At 38.3% G+C, this 24,566-nt stretch overlaps 1 protein-coding gene across 1 annotated transcript in view; it reads right to left on the bottom strand.

Moving 5' to 3' along the window:
* Positions 1 to 9,775, bottom strand: part of LOC128855440 (prion-like-(Q/N-rich) domain-bearing protein 25) — a 31,366-nt gene extending 21,591 nt beyond the window's left edge. Inside the window, exon 1 of the mRNA XM_054090344.1 lies at positions 9,685 to 9,775. Coding sequence (XP_053946319.1) covers positions 9,685 to 9,763 — 79 coding nt within the window. The 5' untranslated portion in view covers positions 9,764 to 9,775. The remainder of the gene's footprint in view (positions 1 to 9,684) is intronic.
* Positions 9,776 to 24,566: the final 14,791 nt, after the last annotated feature.

Genomic DNA, 24,566 nt, shown 5'->3' with positions numbered 1-24,566 from the left:
GCAGACGCATTACAAGATGTCTACTACAAAGAAACGTAAGGGTCTAGCTCCATCTGGTAACACTAAGGATCAATAGGTCTATGAGATGGCTTTCAGCCAGCCAGGTCAACCTAACCTAACCTTTATCCACTTCGATACCTGCTGTTAAAAAAAGGTGTTTCAAAAGTGATGTCCAGATTTCAGTAGTGAATAATTCCTAGACGGTACCTTTTTATGTCATCTGTGACAATTGTCAAGTAGACAGTTTTACACCATTGAACAACGCATTCAACGACATCGCAATTCGTGATTTTTTTATTGGAAATAATCGTCCGAATGAGTTGACAATTCAAAGGTTGGTGAACAAATTTCAAGAAACTGGTTCTGTTAAGGATAGAAAAAGAACTCGCAGAGCAAAAACTGCACGTTCTATTGAGAATATTTCTGCTGTGGCGCAAAGTGTTCTCTACAATTAGGCATTCATGAATACACTTTTTGGAGGACCTGATAATCATTTCTGTAGCCTTTCGAATTAGCAATGCTGCAAATTTATACTGGTTCTTAGCACGGCAAATCTAACTCGTTGCGTTCGAGTCTAACGCTGCTTACAGGAAAAGTAATGAGCCGGGTACAAAAGAAACCCTGGATTATCCCCTATGCTGCTGTCTGGCTCTCTCAAAAACTAGACAATGCTAACAGGGTACTCTCAGTTTTAAAAAACTAGAAGTTATCCCTGAATTGGCGCTTGAGCGACTCCTAAAATTCGCGAACAGTACACGCATCTTGAGTGATTCATATTTCCGCTAAAATAAGACTCTGATCTGGTATCGCTATGGACCAAAAAGTACTCTACGTGACTTCGGCCATCCAAAATAACCTAGACTAACCTAGCGTCTGCAGAATATTCTGGTCAAACACTATCAGTATTGACGCATTGTGGAGATTAACGAACGAGGAACCCATCCTATGGCAAATCAAACGCAGAAAGTGGCGATGGATAGGTCACACATTGACAAAACCACCAGATGGCATCACGACAATGGCACTGGACTGGAACCCGCAAGGGAGCAGATGTCACGGTTGGCCAAAGATTACTTGGAGAAGGTCGATGCTGTACGAACTAGCAGATATGCCGACATCTCATGGGACGGTGCAAAAACAACAGCACAGAACCGTGTATGATGGAAGAGTCTTGTCGAGGCCCTATTAGTCCGGGAGCCAGGGGTCATTTCCGCCCCTTTACGGCGCAGCTGGCTATTTTTTTTATTCTACTAAATGTCAACAATACCTGAAAAAAATTTCAGCCGGTATAAAATGAGTTGGTAGAAATTTTTTTTCGACAAGTTTCGTACCTTCCCACAATCACACCCATCGCTGGTGCGCCAGCTGACGTACACTTTCGTTATTCATGAAAGCTAAATCACAAGTATAGTCAAGAATTTAGCGGTATAAAAACGCAGTCCAAAATCGACCCCTGGCTCCCGGAGTATATGCTCCCGAGAGGAGTGAACAAGGAAAAAAAAACTTGGACGGCAAAAATCATTTTTTGTTTGTTTTAATTTGTATCAAATGAACTTTCGTTCGATGAATCTTTTTTTCAAATCTTTCCTAAACTTAAACTTTGAAAAACAAATTTTAAATACTACACAAGTCGTATCAACTAATTTCGGGATTTTCGATATTTGAAAAATTTCTCTGATCATCGGGTTTCGGGATTGGCATACCTGCTACATGAATGCGAGATTCATTGTTGCTTTTCGTGAATACTCGTATCTACAATATTTAGAGAGCTATAAAACAATTCACATTTCCGAGTTGAATTAATTTATAGATAACTTCACTAATATTGTTGTTGCTAGTGAGGCAGGTGTGTCTACATGCATTTATCTGTATATATGTATGCATGGCTGTGTGACTGTACATATGTATATTAGGATGGGTCAATTTGTATGGAACGAATTTTCTCGTTGTTGTCCCGAGCATATTCGGATGCTCTATAAAATTCTAAGAAAAAATTATATTTGAAGCCTACCAAATTTTAATATATAAGAAACTATTTTTAATGAATACGAAAATTGATAGCAAAATATGTTAATGAAGATAGAAAGTAAAAAATTAGAACTCCTGTTAAAAGTTAAAATAATAAAAAAAATTAAAAATACGCTAACCCGCCAACTACATGACCTGGACTACGCGAACGGTATTCGCCTGCTTTCACACAGACACTCCGACATGCAGACCAAAATTGGTCTTCGGCACGAAACGTTGACCTGAAAATAAACAGCAAACAAACGGCAGCAAAGCTACTCAATAATAAAAATCAACATAATATTGTAACCGATGGAGAAGCGGTGCAGTATCTTAAAAGTTTCTGCTGTGTTAGGATCATAGTATCAACCAAGGGAGGAGCTGAAGAAGACGCGGAAAGTCATCTGGGTAAAGCTAGGTCAACTTTTGGATGATTACAGCCAATTAGAAAACTTTTAGGGTTTAAAAATTTCACAAAAAATTTCAATAAGAATATTTAATGCATGTGAAAAATCATCATTCGTATATGGCTGATGTCGAGAAGCGTTACGCAGAAATTGCAAAGCTTTACAAGCAAATGCCTTAGGATTATATGTAAAGTTATTTGGCCTGGCCTAGCACTATGAGAAATGCGGACTTGTGGCAGATCACCGAGCAGGTGATAAGAGGTCGTAAATGGCGATGGATCGAGCACTCCCTCAGAAAGGATAAGGAAAGCATAAGCAGAACAGTGTTGGAATAGAACCCTCACCGACACAGACGACGGGTCGTCCACAAAATACCTAGAGGTGTTCTAACGTTTGTGATTTTGCAGCAGTTAACCAAACGTGGAATGTCGAAAAGAGAACAGCAGTTAATAGAAAAAGATATAAATATTTTGTGAAGGCCTATGTTCGCAAGTAGAAAAATAGAGGCAAACATAAACTCTTTGAATTACAATACTAAAAAATTACATATAATTTGCTTAGTAGCGTCATTATGGGGTTCTTTAAAATAAAACTACATAGATATGAAAAAAATTCTCAAGTTCAAACTTATATTATTTAAAAAAATATACATTAATAATACATTCGTCAATATCTTTATATCAAATTAACTTCGAAATAATTAGAGGTGACTTATTTTAAAATTAGCGGCACTCGAAATTGACTTTAGAGCTGTGCTCTAGTGGGCTTTTTTCTTAGAATTTAATGGCCAAATCTAATTTCCTACGAGCGATATCGAAAAAAAAAATGTACCCGCCCTAATGCATATGTGAATGTATTTAAGTATCTTAATCTTACTCTAGTAAACGTATTTAAATAAATTACGTCGTGCAGTAGCCAAAAAATGATAAAAATGCGGCATAGAAACAACGAAAGAGGAATATTACACAACCTACCGTTTTGCACCGAAACGTTACATTTTTGTTTTTGTATGTTTTTTTCGTATGGGGAGGTTTAAAATGCCCAATGCATCATCAAAGCTACCGTCGCAGCAATGGTATGTCCTGACACTAAAAAACCCCTCCTCATTTGAAACCGTCGTCCATCCTTGAACCGCTTTCCCATCACTTCATAGAGGTGTTCCATCTTTTTCATTACAAGGTCTATGGCCGCAGGCACACATCCAAGGCGAAACCAATAACGATTTCCCACGCTTCCTCGCTAGCTCCTTAGCATTTCGTCGATTTCATTTTCAGTGATTATGTGACCGACTGCATTCTCCAGCGTTCGGCGCATGCATTGGAAAAAGGTGTGTCCAGCGACATCATCGGCTGCGTCACCGTAAATGCATTTGGAGTGTTCGCATTTCCCTATTTCGAATAGGTATTTCTGGAAATACCTGTGCCCCGAAAGCATTTAGGTTGTACAATATAAAAATTGACTTCGCCGAATTTCCTGCTGTACCATGCAGTGACGTCTTTTATTAGCCTAGCCGTTCATCTGCCTCGTGTTTCGTTTCACTAACGGTCTTGCTTGTCATAACCTTATCGTTTCATCCTTTAATCCGCGCTCTTCCTTCCACTCTCGCGTTCTTTAATACCTACAAGTTTTCCTCTCAAAGGCTAATAAATCTATCGGTATTGAACCACTTATCACTTCAACAGCTGGCCCTGATACTGTGCGATAGGCAGGCATAACTCTTAGAGCTGCCGTTCGTGGTGTGGGTGCTAGGAGCTTGCACCGGTGATTTGTCTTTAGCACATTTGCCCACAGTTCAGCTCCGTATAAGAGAATGGAAAACGGGATAGCCATAATTATTTTCTATGTTTGTCATCAGTCTACTAAGTAGGGATGGATCTAAGCGGCCTTTTCTGCTGCGTGTTTTATTTGGGTTCAGAAGGTTAGTCTTGGGTCCAGTCTTACGCCTTGGTCTTTTTTGTGTCTAACGTATTTGAGCAAGTTTGCATGCTAAGTTCTAACGGGATGTGCTTCTTTGATAGAAGTATTAGCTTTGTTTTCTCTGAGGGAATATTTTTTCCAAATAGTTTGGGAAGCTCGTTGTGTCCGACCGGTATTTTTTCCACTCATATTCCATCAAGGGAGGAGTGGGCGGTAAGCAACATTTGGAGACGGGGCATAACAAATATGTTTACGGATGGCTCGAAGTTGGGCAGAAGAGTTGGTGGGGCAGAGTATTCTGCGAGGAGCTTCCCATGAAGCTCATATTTAAGCTTCCAGACCACTGTAGATTTTTCCAAGTGAAGGTAGCCGCAATTAAGGCAGCAGCGGATTAGTTGTTTACTGGCTCTTTGGCACCGCAAGATCTACTCAGATTTCTTCGGAGGTCGAGTAGATGTAAAGAAAATTAAAAAGGTCATCCGAGTGCATTACAATGGATTTAATTGTGTCTGAGTGCTGTACTTGCTAGTCTGTCCCGACAAAAAAAAGTTGCTTACTTCTGTAATTAGTGTAAAATACGTAAATGTCTACTCCGACAGCCAAGTGGCAATTGGGGCCAATTTGTGCGTACGGAATTAGTCGGGAATGCCTGACTTCTCTCTCGGTTGCATTCGAACACTTCGATATAAGGCTCATTTGAGTTCCCGGTCACAGCGGCATAGAGGGAAACTGCAGGGCTGATGATACAGGGGACCTTCGGGACGGTTTCACCCAAACCGAGAGGATTGGGTTCCCTTGATAACCTGTGATATATTCCTGCAAAGATGGTTAGTGCGTAAGTGTGCAAGCTTGCGAGATTCTTCTGGCCACGGGTAGTTCGCGGGTGTTCGAGAGAACTTTTAAAGTTTACAAAGCCGGACACTGTCCGTTAGGAGCCCATGCGGGGAGACTTAGGAATGCTTCAAGTCCTTTCTGCAGAAGTCTTTTCTTGCCTGCTCTTGTTTGGCATATATTCAGACATCTGGACTCTCACTTTTTTACTGCAAATGAGGATATTGCCGGTTTAAGTATCACACACCTGGTAGATTTCATTGGTAGCTTGAAGCGGGTAAACAAACGTAATTAGCCACTTTTGGTCGTCATCTTCTAATCCAAAGCCCCTTTTTCCATTTGCTGGGTTATTTTTCCGAAATTCCCGCACTAATTTTAATTATTTCTCTAAGTGGACTCGCTCGCAAGAGCAGCCATTTATCCTATCCTAGGTAATTTTGAGACTAAATTAGGGAAATATCAACACACTACCACAAAAATTGACGTTTAGAGACGAAATGGCGGGTGGTCCAATATCAAATTTTCCTCTTACATAATTGCCACACAGCTCTCTTGCCCTTTTATCGTTCCATTTTGTGGCGTTTTGTGGTTAGCGAAAAAATTGAAATTCTGTACTAATAGTTTTTGTTTTAGCTTTGGCTGGACCTGCGCAGCTTATAAATACTAAGTGCATGCACACATACATGCAAGTAGATGTTGTTGCGTCAGAGTTTAAATTATGTTGAGTATGAGTTGGTTTTGTGCGGTTTGTTGTTGTTTTAATAAGTGTTGTTGGTTTTAGTAAGTGGATTTTAATAACTTTATCATACTTTCTGTGTCGTATGGATTGAGAGAGGGAGTGAATAGCAGAGAGTTGGAGTTTAGAAATAATTGAGTTCGAGTGGAAGATCGAAATTTGGGACAATTAAGTGGCTTATGCTGAGAACAAATACATAAAATGTTTCTGACAATTAATTACTATAAGTGTTGGTGTATTACTTTTGTATGTTCGACTATTAAGAGTCTGAGCTTCATTATAGTCGAAACGAGACAAGTGGTTGTTGAGAAATCTGTCTATGTATGTTTGCGCCAGATATTTTATTATTACTAATCTGTTTATAACAATTAGAAGAGGCTTTGGAGAGTTTTGTTTAATATTAAACTGTACGGTTTATTGTGTCGACAGTGCTGCTTTCGGTGATGTGGTTCTGTGATCCGGAGAAGATAGATTAATGATTAGTGATTTATCAGTACAATTCTGATTAGTGATGGGTAGTGATTTTACCATTTGCTATGGCGGCCAACGTGGCCGAATGAGTTGGTGCGTGACTACCATTCGGAATTTTGAGAGAGAACGTCGGTTTGAATCTCGGTGAAAGATCAAAATTAAGAAAAAGTTTTTTCTAATAGCGATCGACCATCGGCAGGCATTGGCAAACCTCCGAGTGTAGTTCTGCCCTGGAAAAGCTCCTCTTAAAAAATATATGTCGTTCGGAGTCGGCTTGACACTGTATGTCCCTTCATTTGTGGAACAACATCAAGACGCACACCACAAATAGGAGGAGGAGCTCGGCCATACACCCAAAGAGGGTGTACGCGCCAATGTGTATATACATACATGACATCTCAAGAATCTGCGCAGATGACAAAATTTTAGTTTTTATTCGTAGCCTGTTTGATTGCCTCGGGTATAGCACTGATTTCTGCTGAAAATATTAAGTTAAATACTAATTTTTTTTTTAAGTTTACTTTATAGTCTACTTTTGAACTGATGGCGTAGATAAAAACATAGTTTAGATGCTCCTCTTTGATCTTATTAAACAAAGGATATTTCAAAAGTGACGCCTTGATGTCAGTAGTGAATAATTCCTGGACGTCATCTTTGACTTTTGTACAATTTCACATGATAGAGCAAGGTGTTAAAATTATAGATATTTATTAAAAAAATGGTCGATCTTTTAGGCGACATGTGGCAAAATTTGTAATTTTTTTGGTGGATCGTACGAATAAGTCGACAAAACGAAACTGTGATAAGATTTATAAAATCTCAAAAGATAAGATGGCTCGGACATGTGTTTGGAATGCCCAAGGAGAGAACAACTCGAAACGTAGTTGAATTACACCCTATTGGAGCCCGAAGAAGAAGACGCCCCAGAAAAGCATGGCTCGAAGATGTGAAAGTTGACCTTAAAAAGCTAAACGTGTGGCTGTGGTAAGAGCTGGCGTTAGATGGAGACAGATGACGCAAGGTTGTGAATGAAGCAATGATTCACCAAGGGCTACGATACTAATAAGAAGAAGAAAAGTCGACAATTCTAAGGTTGGCTAAAAAATTCCAAGACAGAAAAACTACTGGCAAGCCAAAAATAGTGAAACTTGAAATAATTTAAATTTTTTTTATGTTTTATTTTTGCGCGTCTTTTGAGCGGCATTTTATGAGCTGAAATATTTCCGCATTTGTGTTAGTTTATAAGTACATAATTGTTCGAAGAAGTATTGAGTATAGGAATAAGTTTCCGCCCTCGTAAAAGAGGTGTTGCTGCTGATACTATTTTTGTGTTCGCTCAAGTAATATACTGGTGATTTGAAGGTGTATATGTGAAGCCTCGACCGCAGTAGTCGACATTTGTTTGAAGCGTAAAGATCCTTTTTTATCGGACGTCCAAAACGTCTACGTTCGTCTCGAAAAAACAGCATTTGCGGTAAGTAATGCTTCTTTATTGAAACGTGTCATATATTCGATATGTCGATCAATATTTACGGTAATCACACTCCATCAAATACAACTTGTAAAGAGTGGTTTCGACGCTTTCAAAGTGGCAATTTCCACGTGAGTGATAAGAAATGAATCTGAAACCATCACTAGCGATCGTTACCGACTGCAGCCAATGCGTTTGAATCGAGCTCTCAAAGAAAAGCGGCCGAAATGGGACGGTAGACATGACAAACAGATTTTGTTGATTTTGCTGCTTGACACCGCCCGGCCACATGTGGCTAAATCGGTCCTGAAATATTTAGAGGAACTGAATTGGGGAATCTTGCCCCACCCGCCGTATTCCCCTGATATTGCACATTTGGATTGCCATCTCTTCCGATTAATGTAGTCTGACTTTATAGAAGAGCGGGTCACCTCTTACGAGAGCACCGCAAGCTGGCTCAATGAATGGATGAAGACAAAATAACTCGAATTTTTCGTCAGCTACTTTTTTCCGTATGCTACTGTACCTACATATGTAACTTCCAATGGCACATGCTTCACATAATATTATGTATTATTTAATTTTTTAAATAATTCGTAACTTTGGCTAAGAAAGGACGGAACCTTATTCCCATATCCAATATTAATTACGGAACGATTAAGTATTCACTGTGGTTAAGTATCAACTACGAGGGTTTCCTTCTATATTTTGCGCCTTTGCAACACTAAGTTCGATATTTCTATCGAAAAGTTTGATATTTTCTCGCGTAAACTTACATATAATATTTTCTCTTACGAACCTTCTTTGCTCTTTTTTCAGTGAGTAGAAAAATTTATCTCAGAATTAACTCATGAAAATTTGGAGACTCTTCGATTTTCTATGTGGTTTATCGAGATAGGAGTGCATTGATCAACTTATTTCGATTTTTGACGTTGAAGCACTACACTTAGTCATTGTGAAATGCTGGTACACCGAGTTTCAACAAGGCCATCGATCCTTGTAGGATGAAATTATAGTTTACACTGATTTGGCACACAGGACAAAATGCGAGATCAACGTTTTTCAACGCCTGAAGAAGCTGTTGAAGTCTTTAAGCAGCTCGTTTTGGAGGTATCCACTTCTGTGGAGCAAAAGTGCTTTCGAAATTGGTTCAAGCGAATGCTGAAGTTTATTGACTTCCATATTATTATTATTATTTTTTTTTTGTAGGTACATATTAGGGAAAGTTTGAAAAAGAATGTAGCCTTTTTATTACTATTTTACTGTCTTTTCATTATTGGGCGCAAAATATAAAAGGCGACCCTCGTATGTGGTTAAGTGTTAGGGTAGCCAATTCGTGTTGTTTGGAGTTTCGCGTGTTTCAGTTTTAGCGAAGATTTCTGTTTATTTGTTTGATTGCGCCTTTTTGTTTTTTAACCATCATCATCAATTCCTTCCAAGTTGGAGCGTTTTTGATTAGCTTGTCGATTTCGTCCTCTAAGCGATACTGGCATGTATTTTTTCATTTTATTCAAAAAAATATCGAAAACTTATAACAAAAAATTACGCTACAACCGATTTTTATTTTTTTGATTTTTTTTGTTTGTTTTTTAATATGAAAAGATCACTTCAAAACACCTAAATAGAAGTATTCGTATGAAATAAATATTGGCAAAAATACAAAAAACTTTTATAAAAATTCGCTTTTTCGCATCCTGTTTCCGAATTGACAATGGATGTTAAGAAGAAATATATCCTATTTATTCGGACCTTCCTTGAAAGTGATCGTACAAATCGTACATTTACTTTTTACACAAATAAATTCACAAATAAGTCACTGCAGTTGCGGCCTTGCATTCGTATACCTGCAATGATGCCAATGGAAAGCAGTACCACCACTATGCGAGTATAACTGGTTACCGTCATTTTTTTCAAACTGCACATTCACTTTGTGAGTTTCCAACTGTAACTGAGCAAAATACATGAACTTACCATTCAATTCATCACTAGAGCAATACTATTCCTAATCGTTTACAATAATCTAATCGAAATCGAAGAATTTCCAAGTTTAGCAGGTGTTTATCTCATTAGTATCGCCACAATAAATCGAAGTGAGTTAGTCACAAAACTACATCTGTCTTACCAATTCGCTACTTATTTGGGTGTTATGCTTATCTTGTCGAATAATTGGTTATTATTGCTTGCTCGTTGAACAGCAGGAAAATATGTATATACTTATATGTATGTGGCCTGTTTTCGTTTTTGTATTTAACCCTTACACTAACGTCGAGTACATATGTACCCATAATTATGAAAGAGGTCTAAGTCAAAAATTACAGGGATTACATATAATTTATATTTACTGAATGGAAAAATCCAAGTATGCAATAATGGGGAAAAGAAATTACATCTTAAGGAAAGTCATGATGTACATTTACAAAATACCGAAAGAGCTAGGAACTGTCTTGCAGAGGGCCAGAAAAAAGCGAGAAAAAATTCCAGCGAATACTATGGATTCTCATTTGATTTACAAAAGGCACTTCCGTACCCTAAACTGTCTGTTTCGTTAGCCTATTATAAGCGAAATATGCATGTTTGTAACTCGGGATTCCCTAATTTCCATAATGACAATGTCAAGATGTATGCATGGGATGAAACTACGGCATCAAGAGGTGCACAGAAAGATCACATCAAGCATTTTAGCGCATATGGAGGATAACTACTCAAAAACGCGTAGTAGCTTACAGTCATGCGTGTTCACGCCAAAATCGTACATTAAAATAGCATTAACATGAATGAAAATTGCTCAGTCAAGTAATAGTAATATTGAAACGGTAGACCACACATTTTTGGTATCGGGACATTCCTTTCTACCGAATGATCGAGATTTCGGTTTGATAGAAATGAAAATAAAAAAAAGCAACTTACATATAAATACATCCCTGAGCATTGTTATAAATTGAAAAGTGTGGAACGAAAAAGCCATTTTCGGTAAAAGGAACGTCGCAGCCGGATTTTATTTCGACGAAGTCACTAGAAGAATCAATAACAAAAAGAGGAACCGCGAGCTAATCTGTCTCTTTGCTGAAATTTAAATGGGTGCGTTTCTTGAAAAATTAACCTTATAAAATGTTCTACAAAACTTCTTTAGATGATTCTAAATTCCACGTTTTGGATCTTTCACCTAAAAAAGGAATACCAAAAATATACAAAAATATTAAATTATCAGGTCAGTCCATAAGTTCGTGCGTTTTTAAAGGTGATTTTAATATTAATAAAAAAGATGTTTAAAGTATTTATTAATCAATAATATATTTTTGTTCATTATTTACAATGTCTTCCCAACTTTTAGGCAAATTTTTAATTCCCTGCTCAAAAAATTGTTTGTCCTTGGAGCCAAGATACGCGTCGATATACCTTTTTATAGCTTCTTTTGAGGAGTAGTTTTTATTACTCATATGGGAAAGGTGATAATCACAAGGTGCAATATCCGGAGAGTATGGGGGATGCGGCATTAGCTCCCATCCGAGCTCGTTCAGCTTGCCTAATGTTTGCCTTGCGGTATGAGGTCTTGCGTTGTCGTGGTGAAACAAAACTTTGCATCTATTCACTAAAGACGGTCGATTTTTGTTAAGTGGCTCATTCAGGTTTGATAGCTGATGGGAACAATAATCAGCAGTTATCGTCTGGTTTGGTTCCAGAAGTTCATAATAAACAATACCGGCCTTATCCCACCAAACAGACAGAAGAATCTTCTTGGGGTGAAGGTCATCTCTAGGGGTCGGTTCTGGTGTTTCATCTTTATCTAAGTATTGGCGTTTGCGAAAAGGATTATTGTAAAGGACCCATTTTTCATCACCAGTAACGATACGGTTAAAAAAAACTTTCATTTTCAAGCCGTTGCAGCAGCTGAGAACACATATTCACTCTCTGTTGAAGGTTGGCTATGGAAAATCTATGCGGAACCCATTTTCCCAGCTTTGAAACCTTTCCCAACTGAACCAGGTGACTGTGAACTGTTCCATGCGATGACTTTAACCTCTGAGCTATCATATCGACTATCAAATTTGGCTCAGCTTCCACGAGTTCGAGCAAGGCGTCGGAGTTAAAGACTTCATGACGACCAGCGCGCGGGGCATCCTCCACGTCGCAGTTACCACTTCGGAATTTTGAAAACTAATTTTGCGCAGTCCTTACACTGCAGTAGCAGTTGCTGCATTTTTACCACTTTTATAAAAAAACGTTCAAAATATGCCTCTTGTACGCGTCGAAGATTCCATTTTATTTTTTAACAACACGTGCTTCTATCCGCGATGAAAATCACTTGTTGAATGCACAATATATCAAAGAAAATATAAATAGTTCTATTATATTCCGCGAATAATTTTTTGTATGCAAAAATCGTACAAAAGTGAAATTATGGGTAAAATACGCACGAACTTATGGACTGACCTGATACTTCCATTATACACCACCCGTAAACCAGTAACGGAAGAGAACCATAATACCATACCATACATACAAATGTGGGCATGAAATGGATTTTGCATAATGATAAAGCGCCATCGCACCGAGCCCAAATTATGCTGGATTATTTGACCAAACCCCAAGGCCCCGTGCGACTTCTTTTTGTTTCCACGTTTGTTTTGATCCACGTTTGTTTACCTTTTTTGCAGGTATCCGTGTTGGTCCATCCGTCAAGATCTCCCTTTGCGCACTTCTTGGGACAGTCTATTTCTATCGCTTCAGATTCGTTATAGGATGGCTCCTGTCTTGCTAGTTCATCAGCTTTCTTAATTCCTTCTATGTTCCTATGGCCATGTACTCAGACGAGAGTGATGGCTGCCGTGCGCGCTAAAGCATTAAGTTCTTCTTTGCATTGCTTGACGACTTTTGAATTGTTTATAAGTGACTTTAAAGCTAAGATGGCTGCTTGACAAAATACATATGTACTTCCGATAGTTGTTGTGGATAGTTTTTAATTATCCCGCAAGCTTCCCTTATCCCAAGAACTTATACTTGAAAGATTCCAATCCTCCAAATGAAAATGCTTGGAAGTTTCGAGGTCTTTGCGGCGCCGACTCCGCAATCCATCTTGAATCCATCAGTGTAACGTGCAGTTGTATTCTCTTTTTCAAATACCATTCTTTTCGCGTGGGGAACTTTACTTTAAACTTTATTCTAAAGCCTAGGGTAGCGGCAGTAAAATCTGATGAGTTGCTAGCAAGCATTTGGCTGCCAAAAATGACGCTATGCATTGAAAAAATCACACCGCATATGCTTACAGAACGGTGTCAAACGATGCAATCTGCGTCATAGCGTGCAAAATGCCCTTAAACATTCGGGCAAATGAACAGAAAGGTTGTACTGCTCGCAAGGCAAGCCGACAGAGGAATTCAAACGAGCATAAAGTTCTACCACGACAGCAGAATGGCAATCAAAATGGTGGTCACATAGGTTGATCACACGATTAACCAGCGGGTCTGTCGAAAACAGGGAGACGTTGATTTTTTCCTAAGGCAGCTTTTAACCGGACACGGATGCTTTCAAGAAATGGGCATCCCCTAGACTTGGCTGGTATTCTTTATTATCCAAAATGCTTGGATGAAGGGGAGACTGCCGAGCACTTGGCCTTTTATTGCAGCCGGTTCACTAAAGAATACGACGACCTTGAAAACGAAATTGGTGTGTTTCTAATGCCGAACAATCTAGTCCCACAAATTCTTTTGCAAAACGAATTATCGTAGAAATTAATGCACTAAGACGAACAGCAGCAAATACAGGTATACCTGTATACTTATAACTGACGATTGAGCTTACTGTTTACGACGGCCTCCAGACGTAATTAACAAATGGGCTTACCTGTAGGATGGCCCGTCAAACTTGAGTTGTTTTTAGTCGTTCAATATAGAGCTCATTAAAAATGAGCTTACAAACTCTTCCACTATTGAATTCCATTCTACTAAATACAACTTCAATGCAGTTTTATGTGAACTAAAATATATGTAGTTCCTAAAATGTGGTTTGATCTTTAAGAAAAGCAGTATTTTCTAGATTGTTAATACATAAATAAATTCTAAGTAACATATTTCTGAAATATTATATATGTATGTAAAAGCACTGTTTGAACACAATGTCAGGTGGAGACTGCCAATTTCACTGTTAAAACATTTCTGTCTTACCGAAATTCTTGTCATCACTGTTTTAGCATCAGCAGTCTTTTCTTAGTTTGATAACACGATTTTCATTTTACCGCGCCGTTCGCATGAAGGAATACAGCGATCTGCTTTGCTTGATGCCACTTTGATAATGAAATGTTAAGATAGCGAGGGGCCCAGATGAGAAAACGGGAAAAGGTTAAAACAGGAATTTTACAGATGTTAAGATTTATTTAGAAGGTATAGACGTGGGGTAGGCAGAGTATGAAATATAGTAAAGAAAGCATTCGGATAATAAAGTATAATAAAGACTCGCTGTCGTGTGACTTCTTTAACCTGATGTTGAAGAGGATCGTGCCGCAAGACTTAATCGCTCAGGTACAATTTTTTATAAGAGCGTACAATTGTTGACGTATGCCGATGATATTGACATCATCGGCCTTAACAACCGCGCTGTTAGTTCTGCCTTCTCCAAACTGGATAAAGAGGCAAAGCGAATGGGTCTGGTGGTGAACGTGGACAAAACGAAGTACCTCCTGTCATCAAACAAACAGTCGGCGTACTCGCGTATCGGCGTATTGGTAAACTTTTCTGCTGTTGTCATAAAAGTAAATGAATAAATGTCCTTACTGAGATTGCTTAAAAACTCGAAAATGAGGCCTGCATACCCAAGGTCAGTGCCTAAGCGCCAAGTAACGAAGTGTCGTGGTGGCAAGCTTGAAATTAAACGTTAATAAGTTATTTTTACAGTCAATAATTTAATTAATCCAAAGTATTTTTTCCCGGTGGATTAAACAAAACTAATTCGCCAGCGATTATGCCGGTGCAAAAGAGAAATTAAGTTAGAACGCCATACCAAGCATTCCAGTTTTGATATGGAATTCTAGCTTAAGTAAAAAATAGTCGTTTGTTGCAAAACATATTTGCTGTGAGTACCCCTAATATGTTGAGCCATCAAAAAATATTATTTTGATTGAATGAAAATTTCTGATTATTTTTTTCTCTTACAGTTCTTACTAGTTCGCAAATCGAAACACCGTTGAGAGTGTATTGCCTTATTTTTGTTTAAACCGAATGTAATATACTCATAAATATTTTGTAATTATTTTTGTAAATATTTTTTTGTGATACAAAACCGAAAGTAGCGAAAGGGTTAAAGCATAGAATTTGCTGTGTAACAAGCACCTGCACCAAAACACACCTGTAGTCATCTAAATCTCGCTATCTAGCAAATATTTATACATTGTTAACAAGTGATCAATAAAGAATTTTATAATACTACTCACTCTACATACACTCTGTTAAACAGGTGATGGGAATGGGTCAAGAAAATACATAATATTTTTTATTCATTTACATTTATTGTCTCTCCTTCAAAGTAGAATTAAAATAAAATTCTTGTACGAACTAATAATCCAAATATTTTTCAAACGCATTTTTCACAACTAACTTCAAACCGCAAATTCTCTTTTATGTCTCTTCTATCAACTATCGGCACTAATGACTATCGCCCAGAGCCGTCGCCATAGCAACTATAAATAACAATCGATTTGAAAAGCATGCCCCGAGATGGTAATTTGAGTTTTTGAAAGCAAAAAAAATTAGCTGGAAACAAATAAAGAGAATGCAGTGATATTCCATACAGGTCATAAAATTCGATCGACTTCGTCTTGGACACTCAAAGACTACACACGAACATCTCATGACTAACTCTAACGCAAATGCAAGCACGTACAATCCGGACATAAAAATTACGACACCCCATATCCTACTCCATTTCAAATATATTTATTTTGTGATAGAAAAGAACCGTAAATCTGTGCACACATGACTAGCGCAAGGCGTCGATGCTATTGCTTTTTTTTACAACTGGCTCGGCCAACCCGTTTACTACCGACGGTATCAAACATTTTCAAAAAAATACAATTTGATGAATCTGATACCCCAACATCAATTTGGATTTAGATGAAATCATTCAACAATCCAGCAGATTCATAGTAGTTCACAAAATTATTGATGTCTTGAATAAAAAAAGTGTGCAAAAAATTACACTGTGGGTTGCTCCATAAATTAAAAACACGGTGGTCTAGAAATTTCAAAAAATCGATTTTTTGTTTTTTTTTCGATGTATAGTATCTTGAGAATATACTGTGAAAACTTCTTACGGAAATTCCCAATATTATAGCTTCTACAGCCCATTAACTAGATAGAGAGCGGTCCGCGCGCTCTTGTACCTCAAACTTTAAACTCATTTATCCCGAAACGACTTCGTCGAAAAAAAAACTATTCAACCGAATCGTCTGAAATCGTGCACAACGTCAATGGCTATCGCCCGTACTAGAATCATATTATTATTTCAATTATTTCGTATGTTTTTGATTAAAAAACTGAAAAAAAGCAGATTTTTAGAATGTGAAATGCAAAGTCGCGCCATTTTGTAAACATTTTTTTTTTGTATTCTAGTACGGGACATAGCTACAGTCATACTGATTAATAACTTTTTTCGTTTTTGTGTGTCAGATAAATAGAAGAGCCAAAATGGACTACACCGTCCAGGTCCAATTTTTCGGGAGGGTCAAAATTATAAAAATTAAGAAAAACATTTTTTTTTCATTTTTGTATGTAAAATAGATTAAATAAAAAGTCTAAAAGTTTTAATATCGTTTTTCATTTTTTTATTGTAAAAAAATACGTGAAAATACCCTAAATTTTCAAGCTCTAGACCACCGGGACGCCTTAAGAGTTATACCCAAGACAGGAAATTCTATGTGAAATACAATGACGCATGTTCAGGCATCCAACCTATGAACGCAGTGCATAGTGCACTTTTATTATTATTAATGCAATGAGCGGAAAGTTAACTGAAGACTTAGTGATAATGAAACCCCTATTTTAACTACCCAGTAAAAAATGAGTGTACAAAATGCACAACCGTGCCCCCAATGCAGTATCTTAGAACCAAAGTTATTTTTCAATAGGTGCGCTTCAACTTTTTTCCGATAGGGAGGGCCAACGACGCAATATTTTTTATTTTTCGCTTGTCATTTGTAAACTTTATTAGTATATATTTCATCAGGGAACGCTACACACTTGAGCAACGATTGCAAATCGTGCAAATTTTTTATGAAAATAATCGTTCTGTTGCTGCTACTTTAAGAGCATTACGGCCATTTTACGGTCCATTTATGATGAAGCCCGAAAAAATCACTGTTTGGTGCGGTTTACATGCCGGCGGCGTAGTTGGCCCAAATTTTTTCGTAGACGAGAACGATCGCCACGTTACTGTGAATGGAAATCGATACCGCGACATGATAAACGATTATTTTTGGCCGCAATTGAATGGTATGGACTTAGACGACATGTGGTTTCAACAGTACGGGGCCACAAGTCACACAGCACACGCTACAATTGATTTGTTGAAGAGTAAGTTCGATGAGCGCATTATTTCCAGAAATGGACCGGTCGAATGGCCGCCGCGCTCGTGTGATTTGACGCCTCTAGACTATTTTCTTTGGGGTTATGTGAAGTCATTGGTCTACAGTGAACGCGAAATTGCTGGAATTTCGGCCGATTTATGCAAAAGAGTGGTCGAAAATTGGGTTCAACGATTGGACTTCGTAAAACGTGCACGCGATGGTCATGCAAAAGAAATCGAATTTCATACTTAAATGTATATGTTCAAAGTCGATATTAAAAAAAAATTTAGTTAAAAAAGTCAAACCGTTTGTGTTTTATTCAAAAAAAGAGTTGAAGCACTCTTACTGAAAAACGCTTTATCTCTTATACACTGCTGATCTACCGGTATCGAAAACAAAAAATAGCCTGATTGCAACATTTGCAGATGGCACAGTCCTAATGGTATCTCATAAAGATGAAAAACTCGCAAAAGAAAATTTACAAAATGAGTTAAATATGACATTTAACTGATACAAAAAAATGAAGCAGCAAGATTAACGCAGATAAATCAATACAAGTAAACTACACAAGCCGAAGGATAACCACCCAATCCATTAGCGTTGACAATTACGGCGTGCAAATTCACACCAAAGCAAAAAATATTAATAAAAATGCTCAAAATAAATTGGCAGGGGCATATAAAGCAAAAACGAAATGTGGTTACAAATCGTTTTAAAAAATTATACTGTCTGCTTGTACGAGTACCTAAGTTCAAATTATCTTTGCAAAATAAGTTACTTATTTATCGAAAGACAATTACATCGATCTGGAAATATTAAATTGAGGTTTGGGGCACAGCTGCAAAAAGTAATCTAAGTATACAACAACGAGTCTAGTCTAAAATACTTAGGACCATATCTGACGCACCTTGGTACTTACCTAACGCAGATATTCATCGCGACCTTTTATCGTTACTATTGACGAGTCATCGCTCACATAAATAGACTATTGACGCACACTAATCCTATGATAAGAAGACTCCCAAATACAGAGAAATCTACCCAAAGTCAGCGTAACCGTCAAACACTAACAGATCTTGCAAAATCTATTAAGTTAATAATCAACAAATCGTATTTGTCATTTTTATAAGTCACTTGTTTTAAATGATAAGTAAATTTGTTCTAAATGAGCTTGAGGGCATTGGTTCTTCAATATAAATCGCATTCCATCACCTTGAAAATTAAATTATTATACCCATTGTCTAAGAACACCTGTAACATTTTATGGAAGCAATTCTATCAATATTTTATATTATATAAATAAAGTAACGGTGATATTCGATGATATTTATTGAATTCTTGAGCGGAAATATGTTTGCAAGAAAGAAGGTGACCCTAACAGTGCTACAAAATCTAAAAACTTATTTTCTTTCTGAAATACTCTCTCTAGTGCCCAGCTTCTTATTTACCATTTGACTTTTTTATTTTGATTTGAACGATCCCTTTGAACAGACTTATTAACCTTTTGGGAACGAAGCCGCTTGACGGGCGAGCGTAGCTGAGGACGGGAGGTATTGGAGTGCGCAGTAAAGAAAATAAATACGTTGAATGTTATAAAAACTAAGGCTTTATTTAACACAAAAAAAAATTTCATAAAATCAAAAAATAATTATAAACAAACTGCTATCATTGCTAATGTTGAAATGCCTGAGTGGATTCCTTATAACACGGATTTCATTTCCACTTGACGCAGTAATGCCGTCATCTTCCGTCTTATCAGATTAAAAGTAATATTCGTCAGAACTGTCACTATCTAACGTATCATCTCTAGATCGCTTAGCCATCTATCTATCATATCTAAAAAGCCTGCTGGTTCCTCTGGCGGTGACCCTGATAGACTGAATCGAAGAACTGAAATTCGTTCTGACTCTACCGTCGTCTCACTTCGTAAGTTTACATTATAAGAACGATAAGATGTCTTTGAATGAAAACGTGACTCTTTTACCATTCCTCTGCTTATCTTATGGCTCAGAACGACAGACGTCGCGAGCCTTGCAGCTACGAACTAATTTCGGCGGCTATATGCTGGCACGCGTCCGGAACGGTAAAACGGCTAGGGCAGCTCTATGCCGACACTCATCGCCAAAGGGTTAAAAGATCAAGTCACGATACTTTTTTGACAGCGTATATCGATGTCGCTGTAAAGGGCCATTCACTAAATGAGTTAGCAAACATATTTATTAGTATACCTATGTACTAGGCCGATTTTTGGGTAGGCAAAAAAATCGCCCATTGCTCTGTGAAAATCATATTCTAGGGATCAAAATAAGAAACTTTGCCGAAGGAACTATAACTCTAAAACGAATTCTGATGTCCCCCAATTTGGGTCGAACTTTTTAGTTTCCTTTCTCATGTAAAGGCCAAAAATGGTGATATTTTGAAATGATTGTATGGGGAACCCCCCAGGGGAGTTCCAGGGGGTGTGCCACTGGCATGGGTGGATCGGCCGTCCAAAGTTAGTGGGGGTCGGTCAAACATTTGGACTCGATTGGAGCACTCTAAATGGGTCAAAGTGGGATTTTTCAAAATTTGCCCCTACCCAAAAGTTCGACCCAAATTGGGGGACATCAGAATTCGTTTTAGAGGTATGGTTCCTTCGGCAAAGTTTCTTCTTGATGACAAAAGCTGGAGCGGCTTATTAAACTTGCGCAGACGTGCATTAAGAAATATATAGGTAAAATATCATCTTCGGTTCCAAATACATAGCTCTGGTAACACGAAGGACCCTAGAGGTCTAAGTGAGATCTTTTACAGATCAGCCAGCTCTATCTAACCTAACCTAAACTTCTTGGCAAGAAACCAAGCAGCGAGGAAACGTAGGAAATCATCAGTACATAGATTCGCGGAATGGTAATGATAATGGTTGTACGGGTCAGGCTAAGGCCTTTATGCATTGCGATCAGATTGATCTATTGTGCGCCTCTAATTACTTAATTATAATTATTTAGTATACCGAGGCCTATGCCTAGTGTTGCATTTTGGCTCTATAATACCATAATAAAGCCAATCTTGTTATATGGAGTCGTTGTCTGGTGGAATTCACTAGAGAGAACGACATCAGTTAAAAAGTTAGAGAGAGTTCAAAGGTCTGCACTCATTGGAATCAGTGGGGCGCTTCGAAATACTCCGCAGGCAGAATTGCCGCTGCACATACCGCAATTAGACTGAGGGGCTTGGGCTATAAGCTCAATCTCACATATGGGCACTCAAGCATCCTCAGACACTTTGAGTTCATCCCCTCGTCGACGGATCAGTGCGTGCCTTCGCTTAGTTCAAGCGGAACTTTCTCCACCCATATTCCATCAAGGGAGGAGTGGACCGGGGGCAACACTTGGGGACAGGGCCTGGTTAACCTGTTCACGGATGGCTCGAAGTTGGATGGTAGGGTTAGAGGGGGAGTATTCTGCAAAGAGCTTCCCATCAAACTCAAATTCAGGCTACCGGATCACTGCAGTGTGTTCCAAGCAGAGGTGGCCGCAATTAAAGAAGCAGCTGACTGGCTACTAACTTGCGTAATAACTGTTAAGAAGATAAATATTTACTCCGATAGCCAAGCGGCAATTAGGGCTCTAGGCTCTATTATGGTGCATTCAAAACTGGTCAGGGAATGCCTGGTCTCTCTCTCGATTGCATCAGAACTCTTCGAGATAAAGATAATTTGGGTACCTGGCCACAGTGACATTGCTGGAAACTGCGAAGCCGACGAGCTGGCCAGACAAGGGACCTGTGAGGCGGTGTGCCCGCGAAAGGAGAGGATCGGGATCCCCTTGGTAACCTGCGCTCTACTCCTGGAAAGATGGCCTTGCACCAACTCAGCGAGCGCTGGGTAAGTAATCGAACGTGTAGGGTTGCGAAGTCCTTCTGGCCACGTTTGGATAGGAGGCGTTCGAGGGATATTCTGAGGATGACAAAATCTCATCTCTCTAATTTCGTGGGCTTCCTCTCGGGACACATGCCGTGAGACTCGGAATCACTTCGAGCCCTTTTTGCGTCAACTCTATGGAGGATGAAGTGAATTCATCTCAGCACCTCCTCCTCAGCTGCCCAGCTCTTACCAGACTAAGATTCAAGCATCTTGGTTCTCACTTCTTTGCTGCGCCTGCTGATATAGCAGGTATTGATAACAAAAATCTGATGAACTTTATCAGCAGCATAAAGAGGTTAACACAACCGCAGACCAGTCACCGTTCATAGTCCATAAACACTTAACCCTCCCCATCCTCCACCTCTTTTCCCCCTCTACAAAGGATGAACCAAACTTCTTTCGTCCAAGTGGGCGCACTCTCTGGGCAACCATCACTACCTAACCTAACCTAGTATACCGAGATCTTTCTCCTCTAGTAGAATTCAGTGTCTCCTGTGGCCTAATGCCTCACAATGTTCCATAGACTCTTCTCACAGCAGAACCTGCATAATCTTGTACTAGATAACCCTATTGTGCCAAAGTGTTTATTACAGGCAAAGTGACTTGTAAGTACTCCAAAGAGTAATCTGAGACACTTTTTATCTAGAGTTAGAGCAGATTTTGCTCTGTTGGTATTGAAATTGAAAAACTTTTTGGAAGGATTAAGGCCGCTTGTGCCGTTCCAGTCTTACCTGATTTTTGTTTGGATCCATTTTTTGGTTTCCTGTTTTATATTATTTTTGTTATAGCCGAAAAATGGTCCAATAAAAAGCCCTTCTGTCCGTTGTTTGACATAAAAGTATGGCTTCTCGTTTCCTCTAGGCCCCACTATTCTTGCTCGTACTCCTTGAAGCGTTTTGGAACCATCTGGGTACCATTTTTGTGAATCTTCAGTTGGGGTAGTTCTCATGGCTCCTGCTATGCTGAGGCACGCCATCCTTTGGCGGCGCCATCCTATGACATCCCACCGCCAGCAGCTTTAATGGTGCGTTAGGCATTTTAAACCTCCTCATCCGCGTAAATAATGACTGGAATTCGTGAAGGCTGTATTAGATATCGTCGAAAAATTTTCGAGCACTGTGCCATATGTGGTGAACTGTGCATCGAACTAAGATTTCAACATCCTACTGCCAAAAACATGTCCAATAAGCTTTGAACAATTTTTTTTATAATTATCGACATTGTTAACTCGAATAACTTTAACTTGAGTATGCCACTATTTGGTGGCCTTATCAACAATTCTCACTCAACAGGATTAAGAGAATTTAGAAGAATTTTCTTAAGTATGCTTTGCCATCTTTACGATGTACTGAAGTTGCTCGTTTATTTCTTTTAAATCTCAAATCTCTAGAAAGTAAAAGATCTATTATCTCCTTAACTTTTGTATATGGCATTGTAAAGGAAGATTTTGACTGTGCTGCCTTTCTGCAAAAAGAAAGTTGAATATTCCAAGAAGAGACCTTCGAAATTACCACTCTTTTTATGGAAATAATAATAAAACAACTTATGTCTCCCGAAGAGGTGATCACAATTGGCCACCGAGATCTTGTGATTTAACACCTTGTGACTTTTTTCTTTGGGGTCACGTGAAAGAGAAGGTCTACGCCAAAAGCCCTCAAAGATGGAATTCGTGACGCTTTTGAGGACATAGCGCAGCCTACACTGCGTATGCGCAATCAAATACTTGCTGAAGTTGCATATAAAGCGTGCGATTTTGTAAAACAAAAAGAATGCAGAATAGCAAACAACTAAAGACGTTTGTAAATATATTTTATTAAAACTTGAATGTAGTATAATATTTTTATAAATTAATTAATAAATAAATATAGAAATATAAATAACTAAGTTTTTTCGCGATTGCTCCTCTTGTTCTTGTAATTAAGGACAGAATTGCGACAACAAAATCTTAGTGAAAAGCTTTTGAACTGAGCTTAGCAGGGTTATAGCGCGATAATTCTGTGGATCATCTTTTTTGCTTTTTTTTTTTAAATTGGTATCGTAACGGTTGATGTCCAATCTTGCTTTTTTAATTTCTCAATGAAATGTTGAAGTGATGTGCAATCTCTTGACGAAGATAGCCTCTTAATTAATAAAGCTAATACGTAAAACGTTTACTTCCCTTCTTATTCCCTTTGACCCTGCCCACTTTAGACAAGAGTGATGATTATAGTACTACCTACTAATTCAAAGGCTTACTCCCGTCGATAAATCAACAATGGTGAAGTAAAGTAAGTATTGGGTGTTCCATTATGGTGGCTTATTTTATAATTTGAAAAACAAAAATGTTTGCTACAGAGCTTTTTTGTATAGGACTGCAGATATTATGCGTTATGCGTTATGCGTGGAATGGAATGTGTTCTTTTTTCAATTGCAACATTCGTGCATCGAATCTTCTCTTTCAGTTCAGAAATTGTTCGTGGGACATAGCACACTCTTTCCCGTACAAAAAACGTAAAGAGAGAAGCCTTCTAGTAGGTAAGATTTTTGACAGGCGTTTAAATTTAAACCTGAGTGCGTTCGCTCTCGAATGATTGGGAAAATTACAGTGAGAATAATTAATGAATTTTAGGCTTTTGATGTAATATCCTTATTTATACCCTCCTATGTATGTGTGTATGTATGTATGTGTATATATACGCACATCAATGCTTACAAATAGCATCTGCATGTATGCATTCACATCCCGTATTCACGTATGTATATATGTATGTGTGTGTGTAATAATTATCAATATTAAATAATAGTCACCACCAAATCGGTGAGTAATCGATATGAATGTGTTTCAGTATTAATGGATTGGTATATAAATGTTTAAACAGATAGTACATATGTACATTTGTATCGACACACATGCGCATATGTACATATGTATATGTATGTATGCGGTGTTATAAAAGCGCGCTAAAATCCTCGTTCGAGTAGTAAGAAACGCAAGTGTCGCATTGAAAAATGGGCAGTTGCTTCGGTGAAGTTGTGTGTGTGTGTGAGGATGACTTGCACACAACTCCCTGTGTGTATATATGTAATAGTCACACACACACACACTTCTAGTTTGCACGCGAACGCAGCGCTCCACAGTCGTAATAAAACGGGAACACCCAGTAGCACTTCCAACAATAGGCTTGCCACCCAGTTACTTTGAGGCGCTGCCAAAAGTCAGTTGCCATGCTTACTGCCATATAAAACCCATAACAACAACTACAACAACCATATATGTATATATGTACAGT

The sequence above is a fragment of the Anastrepha ludens genome, chromosome 2 (genome assembly GCF_028408465.1).
Source record: "Anastrepha ludens isolate Willacy chromosome 2, idAnaLude1.1, whole genome shotgun sequence".
NCBI classification, from domain to species: domain Eukaryota; kingdom Metazoa; phylum Arthropoda; class Insecta; order Diptera; family Tephritidae; genus Anastrepha; species Anastrepha ludens.
This window is presented reverse-complemented; position numbering and strand designations above follow the sequence as displayed.